The sequence below is a fragment of the Microtus pennsylvanicus genome, chromosome 3, assembly GCF_037038515.1.
Source record: "Microtus pennsylvanicus isolate mMicPen1 chromosome 3, mMicPen1.hap1, whole genome shotgun sequence".
NCBI classification, from domain to species: Eukaryota; Metazoa; Chordata; class Mammalia; order Rodentia; family Cricetidae; genus Microtus; species Microtus pennsylvanicus.
In genome coordinates, this window is record NC_134581.1 from 42,380,562 (window position 1) to 42,389,266 (window position 8,705).

General features: G+C 46.4%; 1 protein-coding gene across 1 annotated transcript; it reads left to right on the top strand.

Moving 5' to 3' along the window:
• Window positions 1–225: 225 nt before the first annotated feature.
• Window positions 226–3,411, top strand: Eef1a1 (eukaryotic translation elongation factor 1 alpha 1). The gene is made up of 8 exons (XM_075965140.1): window positions 226–365; window positions 1,305–1,482; window positions 1,593–1,772; window positions 1,856–2,152; window positions 2,234–2,384; window positions 2,468–2,724; window positions 2,809–3,043; window positions 3,137–3,411. Exons 2-8 carry the CDS (start codon window positions 1,339–1,341, stop codon window positions 3,259–3,261), a joined length of 1,389 nt encoding a protein of 462 aa, XP_075821255.1. The 5' UTR covers window positions 226–365; window positions 1,305–1,338; the 3' UTR covers window positions 3,262–3,411.
• Window positions 3,412–8,705: the final 5,294 nt, after the last annotated feature.

Genomic DNA, 8,705 nt, shown 5'->3' on the forward strand with positions numbered 1-8,705 from the left:
CAGCTGCTGCACAGAGTAATTCATACAAAAGGAGGGATCGCCTTCGCCCCGGGGAATCCCAGGGACCGTCGCTAAATTCTCTCCTTCGTCACAACCCGGAATCTCCGGGCCCGCCCTGCACAGCGGGGAGGAGGAGCATGCGCCGAGGGCTGCTCGCGGGTGGGCCGGAGCGCACAAGCCCACGGTCCCCGGCGGTGGGGGAAGGGCGCGCGGAGCGGGGGCCGGGGAGCTGGCGCGGGGCAGACTGGGAAAGTGGTGTCGTGTGCTGGCTCCGCCCTCCTCCCGAGGGTGGGGGAGAACGGTATAAAAGTGCGGTAGTCGCCTCGGACGTTCTTTTTCGCAACGGGTTTGCCGTCAGAACGCAGGTGAGTGGCGGGTGTGGCTTCCGCGGGCCCGGGAGTCCCGCTTCCAGCGGGCCGGGCCGGCGTGCGGGCGTCGTCCGCCGAGCTCCTCTGCGAGCATCGCCGCCCCGATCGGCGGGCCCGGCGGGCGGGAGAGAGTGCGGCCTAGCGGCGGTCCCGGAGCTTCGCCTCGTGTCCGCCCAGAGGCCTAGCGTGGCTTCCGCGCCGCCGCCGCGTGCCACTCGGAGCGCACTTCGGTTTCGTCCCCGTTTTCCGCCCTTGCTCCAGCAGCTCGGGCTAACAAAGGGAGGTTGTGGGTTTGGCTCCGCCGGAGCCAGCATACCTTTTGGGCGGGCAAGAAGGCGGCCAAAGTGGGGGAGCTGGGGCCCGCCCGTCTCGGAGCACATGTCCGACGCCACTCGGACGGGGCGAGGCCTGGGGTTTACGGAGGTGACCAGACGTGGGGTTTAGATGCCGGGATCGGGCAGCCGCGGTGCCAGACACAACACTGCCCCAGCGGGGCAGTGCGTCTGGTCGCCGACGAGGGTGAGGCCGGCCCGCCCGGCACCAGTTGCGTGCGCGGAAAGATGGCCGCTCCCGGGCCCTGTAGCCAGGAGCTCAAAATGGAGGACGCGGCTGCCCGGCGGAGCGGGGCGGGTGAGTCACCCACACAAAGGAAGAGGGCCTTGCCCCTCGCTGGCCGCTGCTTCCTGTGACCCCGTGGTGTACCGGCCGCAGTTCAGTCACCCCGGAGCCTCCTTTCGGAGCACCGCTCGTCTCGGCAGGGGGAGGGGAATCTAATGGCGTTGGAGTTTGCTCACGTTTGGTGGGTGGAGACTGCAGCCAGGCCAGCCTGGCAGTGGAAGAAATCCTTGGAATTTGCCCCTTTGAGTTTGGAGCGAAGCTCTTAATTCTCAAGCTGCTTGGCGGTTCAAAGGTACTTATCAAACCCTCTTTTTTTAGGTGTTGTGAAAACCACCGCTAATTCAAAGCCAAAATGGGAAAGGAAAAGACTCACATTAACATCGTCGTCATTGGACACGTCGATTCCGGCAAGTCCACTACAACCGGCCACCTGATCTACAAGTGTGGTGGAATCGACAAACGAACCATCGAGAAGTTTGAGAAGGAGGCTGCCGAGGCAAGTATAAGAAGGGAGAGGAGAAGGGTGGGGGATACTCTACATGTAAGGAGGAATTTTGAAATTTTTTAAGAACCAGAGGTTTGAGTGTACTCTGAATCACTTTGCAGATGGGAAAAGGCTCCTTCAAGTATGCCTGGGTCTTGGACAAACTGAAAGCTGAGCGTGAGCGTGGTATCACTATTGACATCTCCCTGTGGAAGTTTGAAACCAGCAAGTACTATGTTACTATCATTGATGCCCCAGGACACAGAGACTTCATCAAAAACATGATTACAGGCACATCACAGGTTCGTAAAATTTACTAACACCTGGCTTGCATTCCGGTGGGAAAGCTTTATTGTTAATTAACAAAGTAACTCATTTCTTAAAGGCTGACTGTGCTGTCCTGATTGTTGCTGCTGGTGTTGGTGAATTCGAAGCCGGTATTTCCAAGAATGGGCAGACCCGTGAGCATGCACTTCTGGCTTACACCCTGGGTGTGAAACAGCTAATTGTTGGTGTCAACAAAATGGATTCCACCGAGCCACCCTACAGCCAGAAGAGATACGAGGAAATTGTTAAGGAAGTCAGCACCTACATTAAGAAAATTGGCTACAACCCTGACACAGTAGCATTTGTGCCAATTTCTGGTTGGAATGGTGACAACATGCTGGAGCCAAGTGCTAATGTAAGTGACTTTTTAATGTTTTTGAATGAAGAAAGCTGGAAGTGGGGGAGGTTATTAATAACTTTAACGTTTGTATTTTAGATGCCTTGGTTCAAGGGATGGAAAGTCACTCGCAAAGATGGTAGTTCCAGTGGAACCACCCTGTTGGAAGCTTTGGATTGTATCCTGCCTCCAACTCGTCCAACTGACAAGCCTCTGCGACTGCCCCTCCAGGATGTCTATAAAATTGGTGGTAAGTAGAACAGTAGGACGCTGAACTGAATTGTCCTAAGGTATGTCTCCAATTGCCTTCACCTTGCCTATTGTAAATTGTAGGTATTGGGACTGTCCCTGTGGGCCGAGTGGAGACCGGTGTTTTAAAACCTGGCATGGTGGTGACCTTTGCTCCAGTCAATGTGACAACAGAAGTAAAGTCTGTTGAAATGCACCATGAAGCTTTGAGTGAAGCTCTTCCTGGGGACAACGTGGGCTTCAATGTGAAGAACGTGTCTGTCAAAGATGTTAGACGTGGCAACGTTGCTGGTGACAGCAAAAATGACCCACCAATGGAAGCTGCTGGCTTCACTGCTCAGGTAACATAGTTTACAAGTATATAAGAATGATTGCATGTAACCAGAACTTGAAGGCAAAAATTAAATGCTTTTTCTTAATTAAAGGTGATTATCCTGAACCACCCAGGCCAAATTAGTGCTGGCTATGCTCCTGTACTAGATTGTCACACAGCTCACATAGCATGCAAGTTTGCTGAGCTTAAAGAAAAGATTGATCGTCGTTCTGGCAAGAAGCTGGAAGATGGCCCGAAATTCTTGAAGTCTGGTGATGCAGCCATTGTTGATATGGTTCCCGGCAAGCCCATGTGTGTCGAGAGCTTCTCTGACTATCCTCCACTGGGTAAGCATAACCTAGAGATTCTGTTGTACTGGATACCATGGAATATGAAATGATACATGAGCCAATTCTCACAAGCAATCTTCTTCTGTATAGGTCGTTTTGCTGTTCGTGACATGAGGCAGACAGTTGCTGTGGGTGTCATCAAAGCTGTGGACAAGAAGGCTGCTGGAGCTGGCAAGGTCACCAAGTCTGCCCAGAAAGCTCAGAAGGCTAAATGAATATTATCCCTAACACCTGCCACCCCAGTCTTAATCAGTGGTGGAAGAACGGTCTCAGAACTGTTTGTCTCAATTGGCCATTTAAGTTTAATAGTAAAAGACTGGTTAATGATAACAATGCATCGTAAAACCTTCAGAAGGAAAGGAGAATGTTTTGTGGACCATTTTTTTTGTGTGTGGCAGTTTTAAGTTATTAGTTTTCAAAATCAGTACTTTTTAATGGAAACAACTTGACCAAAAATCTGTCACAGAATTTTGAGACCCATTAAAACAAGTTTAATGAGAAATCTGTCTTGTCAATGCTGAAATGTCATTTCTAAGTGCTTGGAAAGGTGTGGAGGTCCACTTTGTCCCAAGGGATTTGTATTTCAGAGCTCAGCCATTTTAAGGGTGATGACTTGTAATCTTAGCTGTGGGAGTCTCAAAGTTACTGGTTAGGGCAAAACTGGTCTGTGATTTAGGAGTGCATAGTTTTGGCTGGCATGGGGACTGGAAATAATACCCTCACTCTTTGGGTATATATGAAAGGTAAATTGTCCTACCATACTTGAAGAGTATTGTTTTGAGAATTAAAATGGGAGGCAGGCTTGGTTTAGTGATTTAGTCCAAGATACATTCTTCAAGGAGAAATAGTAAATGGTTGGCTACAGTTTAAAAACCAAAGAAACAATGATAAATGCTAAGCAATAGTTTTTTAAAAAGCTTAGTCTTTCATAGCTTTTCGTGGTGTATATAATATAACACTTGGTAGTGTAAATATTTGTAAATGGTATTCAAGATCCTGGGGCTTGATTCAGCTGAAAGGTGTTTCAGAGGTGGGACGTTAGTGTGGAAACAAGAGTAGGAAGAAAAATGTAAAATGGTTTGTGACTCTCTTTGTGTAACTTAGCCAGAAGAGGGCATCAGATCATCTCATAGATTTGTTTTTGAGGTACCATATTGATTGAACTTTTTTGTTAACTACTTTGTTCAGAGGGAATTAAACTCATCCTCTAGAACAGCTAGTGCTTCTTGACACCAGAGCCATCTCCAGCCCAGAAACATCCTGTGTTTTAAAACCTAAATTTGAAAGTGTTTCAAGTCTGAATTACAATGATATAATTATAAATAGGAATTAAGATTATCTGCAGGATATTTTCTGAGCTGGAGATGGCAGAATATAGTTGTGTCCTAGGTGTGGATGGGCAAAATGGCAAAGCATGTGTTAAGGGTTTGCTCTTTGTTCTGGGGGAAGGAGGCTTTAAAGATGGAGTTTTGCTGTAGCTACTAGCTCTAGACACAGGTCCTGCTGCCTCCGCCTCCCAAGTGCTAGAGTTAAAGGCCTGCACCACTATTCCCGCAAGGGTTTGCTGCTATTCATGGGTCCCTTGATCACAACAGGTGGCCTAATTTAAGTTTAGGTATAGCAGTTTGAAGTACCTGGGCCATAAGCAAAGAAGTTGCATTTTCACTAAACTGAGTAAGTGGGATTGGTCTGTAAATCAGTGGGTTAAAGGTTTTTCAGTTTAGGTTAGTTGGGTTGCAGGTTTGAGAAATCTTAACATGATTTAATAAGCCGAACTCCAAAGGAATCCAGATCTGGAAAGTAGATAAAGGAAGGATTGAATCAGATCTGTGCATGTGTAGAATTTAGTGGATAGCACCACCTACTGGTACAAAAAGCCTGGGTATGGGATCCAGGCCTGTCGGACAAGCCCCACTACTAAGTTAGCTACATACCAGGGGTGCATCTGTAGTCCTTTTGCACTGGAGAGGCCCAGAAGTGAAAGCTAATTACTTTGCTTTAAGTCGGCTAGCTGATTACATTTCTGGTTACAAAAATTGGACTTGCCCTCATTCCAGCACTCAAATGGTGTTTTCTTCATTCTAAGTTGGGTGAGTCTAATGAATGGCCTGTGTACTAGGCAGGAATGTGCACATGTGTGGGTAAAATGAAGCTAAGGAATTTAAAGGAAAGAGAACAAACAGGATTTCTCTTTAACCCTGATTGTCCTTCGAACTAGCTCTGTAGACCTCAAACTCCAGCTAATAGTGCAGGGATTAAATGTGAGCACCAAGGCACCCTGCTTGGGCATATTTTTAATGCTGGGAAATTTGAACTACTTGGCCTTTGGCCTATCAATAAAGGGCTGTTGCTACTGACATTACCCCTGGCAACTCAAGGAGGTGCAGGTCTGTCTGGATTACACAGGTTTGGGAGTCCAACATCTTGAAAACAGGTGGCTCAGTGGGTAAAGGGGTGCTGCAGAGGACAAGTGGAAGAAAACTAGGTTCCACAGGCACATGGCTCTAGTAAAGGATGAATCATTGTAAGTGCTCTTCAATGCTGTGCCTATACTGCTACTGAGTCATCCGGGGGTGTTTAAATCGACCTAGTCTGGCAATTTCCTTTGAAGTGGGTACTGGGTGTTGAACATGGTAGTGTAGGTGTACTACTTACTGAACTATAATCCTTATTCCTTTATAAAAATTCAGTCAGGCTCAGGCAGTCATTAAATTTGTGATCCTTTATTCCAGCCTACTACAACCTGTTAATATTTGGATCAATAAGTGAACTTTAAAATACTTATTTTGGGACAGGTATGCCAAATATGCCTGCTTTGGCCTTCCAAATGTTGGGATTAAAGGCTACACCACCACAACCTGGCTCTTTTTTTTTTCTTTTTTAAAATATTTATACAATATTTTGTCTGTGTATGCCTGAAGGCCAGAAGAGGGTGCCAGATCTCATTACAGATGGTTGTGAGCCACCATGTGGTTACTGGGAATTGAACTCAGGACCTTTGGAAGAGCAGGCAGTGCTCTTAACCACTGAGCCATCTCTCCAGCCCCCACAACCTGGCTCTTAAAATACTTTTTTTTTTTTTTTGGACATGGTTTCCCTGTGCATCCAGCCCTGACATGGAACTCCAGTTTTGCTCTGTAAACCAGGTTGTCCTGCAACTCTGCCTCCCGAGTGCTGGGGTTAAAGGCCTTGCCACAATGCCTAGCTACATAAACCTTTTTTCTTTTTAATCTAAAACAGCTGGGGGCTGGAGAGATGGCTCAGAGGTTGAGCACTGGCTGCTCTGCCAGAGGTCCTGAGTTCAATTCTCAGCAACCACATGTTGGGTGGCTCACAACCATCTGTAATGAGATCTGGTGCCCTCTTCTGGCCTGCAGGTATACATGCCGGCAGAACACTAATAAATATTTAAAAAAATATCTTAACTGGGTGATGGCACATATCTTCTAATCCCGGCACTCCCTTGTTGGCTCTGAGATTCTGTCTTGGGAATGAAGATGAATTTTTCTTTCGAGACAGGGTTTCTCTGTAGCTTTGGAGGCTGCCCTGGAGCTAGCTCTTGTAGACCAGGCTGGCTGCGAACTCAGATCTGCCTGCCTCTGCCTCCTGAGTTCTGGGATCAAAGGCATTTACCACCACCGCCTGGCAGATCATCTTTTACTCTTGAATTGAACTAGACAGATACAAAGCAAGTTTGACTGTACAAGTTCAGTTTGAGAACATGGGTGAAACTAATGTCAGATGGCCTTCAATGGTACTAGTTCATCATGACCCAGGCCCATGGGAATTACTTGATGTATAGTACCTATATTGACAGGAGAGAACAGTGTCTTCTAAATCCTGTATGGATGAGACATCTTCATCTTCTTTTCCTAAGACTTTCCTGCCGGGTGGAGACAGGCAGGCAGATCTCTGAGTTCGAGGCCAGCCTGGTCTACAAGAGCTAGTTCAGGACTAGTTCCAAAGCTACATAGAAACCCTGTTTAAAAAAAAAAAAACAAAACTTAACTGACCTGCCTCTTTTTTTTTGGTTTTTCGAGACAGGGTTTCTCTGTGGTTTTGGAGCCTGTCCTGGAACTAGCTCTTGTAGACCAGGCTGGTTTCGAACTCACAGAGATCCACCTGCCTCTGCCTCCCAAGTGCTGGGATTAAAGGCGTGCGCCACCACCACCTGGCATGACCTGCCTCTTGTTACTTAGGTTATTTGCAAACCCTACATGCTCCCTTACCCAATATTGCTTATGTAACACAATGCCACTTCCGTCACTTGCAAGTGATGGGATCTTCAATGACAAACTAGAATACTAACTCAAATAGATTGTTTTCTTAGTACCAATTTTTAAGAAAAATTATTTTAGAAAATAGCTGGGTACTAAATAGTGTTGGCTTTGCCAGGTTGTGGTGCACGCCTTTAACCACAGCACTTGGAGGCAGAAACAGATGGATCTCTGAGTTCGAGGCCTACAGGGGCCTAAGGAGGGAGTTCCAGGATAGGCTCAAGCTACAGAGAATCAAAAAAATAAAAATTGTGTTGACCTCTCATCTTTTGGAAATCTATATCCAGTGTAATCTCTATAGGAGATATGCAATAAAGAACATTAAGTTTAATGTATTATCCTACATATAAGCAAAAGAGCAAATTATGCAAGAGGTTCGCCCTTCACCCACTTGCTAAATTCTTTTCTTTAAAATATTTATTTATTATGTATACAATATTCTGTCTGTGTGTATGCCTACAGGCCAGAAGAGAGCACCAGACCTCACTACAGATGGTTGTGAGCCACCATGTGGTTGCTGGGAATTGAACTCAGAACCTTTGTAAGAGCAGGCAATGCTCTTAACCACTGAGCCATCTTTCCAGCCCCGCTAAATTCTTTACATACACTAAAATTCATCATCTTTCCCACTCTTCCCTTTTTTTTTTGAGACAGGTTCTTTCTGTCTTGGAACTTCGGTAGACCAGGCTAGCCTTGTATTTAGATATCTACCTGCCTCTGCCTTCTTAGTGCTGGGATTATTTAAAGGCCCATGCTACCTACCACCTGGCATGGCTTCCCTTTTTGAGGCAAGTCCAACTCTTGCAGCTCAGCTAGCCTGGAGCTCATGGTTTGCACCCCATTTAGCAGCATGTTTAAGGTTCGCCCATTTTTGCATATAGTTTTTTTCCTATTTAAGTGTCTTACCTGTAGGTATATGTATCTGCACCACATACATGCCTGGTACCTGTAAGGACCACAAGAGGGCTGTGTGGACCGTCTGGACTTCGGTTACAGCTGGGTATTAGCCACCATGTAGGTGCTGGAAATTGAACCTAAGTCCTCTGGAAAGAGTAGTGAGTGATTTTAACTGCTGAGCCATCTCTCCCTACTTCACGCTCCTTTTTTTTTGTTGTTGTTCCAAATGACTTTTTTATATTTATTTAAAAAAGAAAACAAACTGTCTTTTTTTATTATAGATACCAATCTAAGTTCCCACTCCCTTTCCTCCTCCCATTCTCTCCACGTACCCTCCTACCCCACCCCATCTAGTCCTCAGAGAGGGAAAGGTACACTGCTCTGTAGAATGCCCAAGACCCTCCCTATTTTATCTAGGCTGAGCAAGGTATCCATCCAAAGAGAATAAGGGTCCCCACAAGCCAATACATGCAGTAAAGATAAAT

Excerpts from the sequence above, each read along its gene's own strand:
- Eef1a1 (XM_075965140.1), top strand. The coding sequence starts at position 1,339 with ATGGGAAAGGAAAAGACTCACATTAACATCGTCGTCATTGGACACGTC. Across the intron at positions 1,483-1,592 it reads TTGAGAAGGAGGCTGCCGAG|ATGGGAAAAGGCTCCTTCAA; the intron begins GCAAGTATAAGA and ends ATCACTTTGCAG. Across the intron at positions 2,385-2,467 it reads GGATGTCTATAAAATTGGTG|GTATTGGGACTGTCCCTGTG; the intron begins GTAAGTAGAACA and ends TGTAAATTGTAG.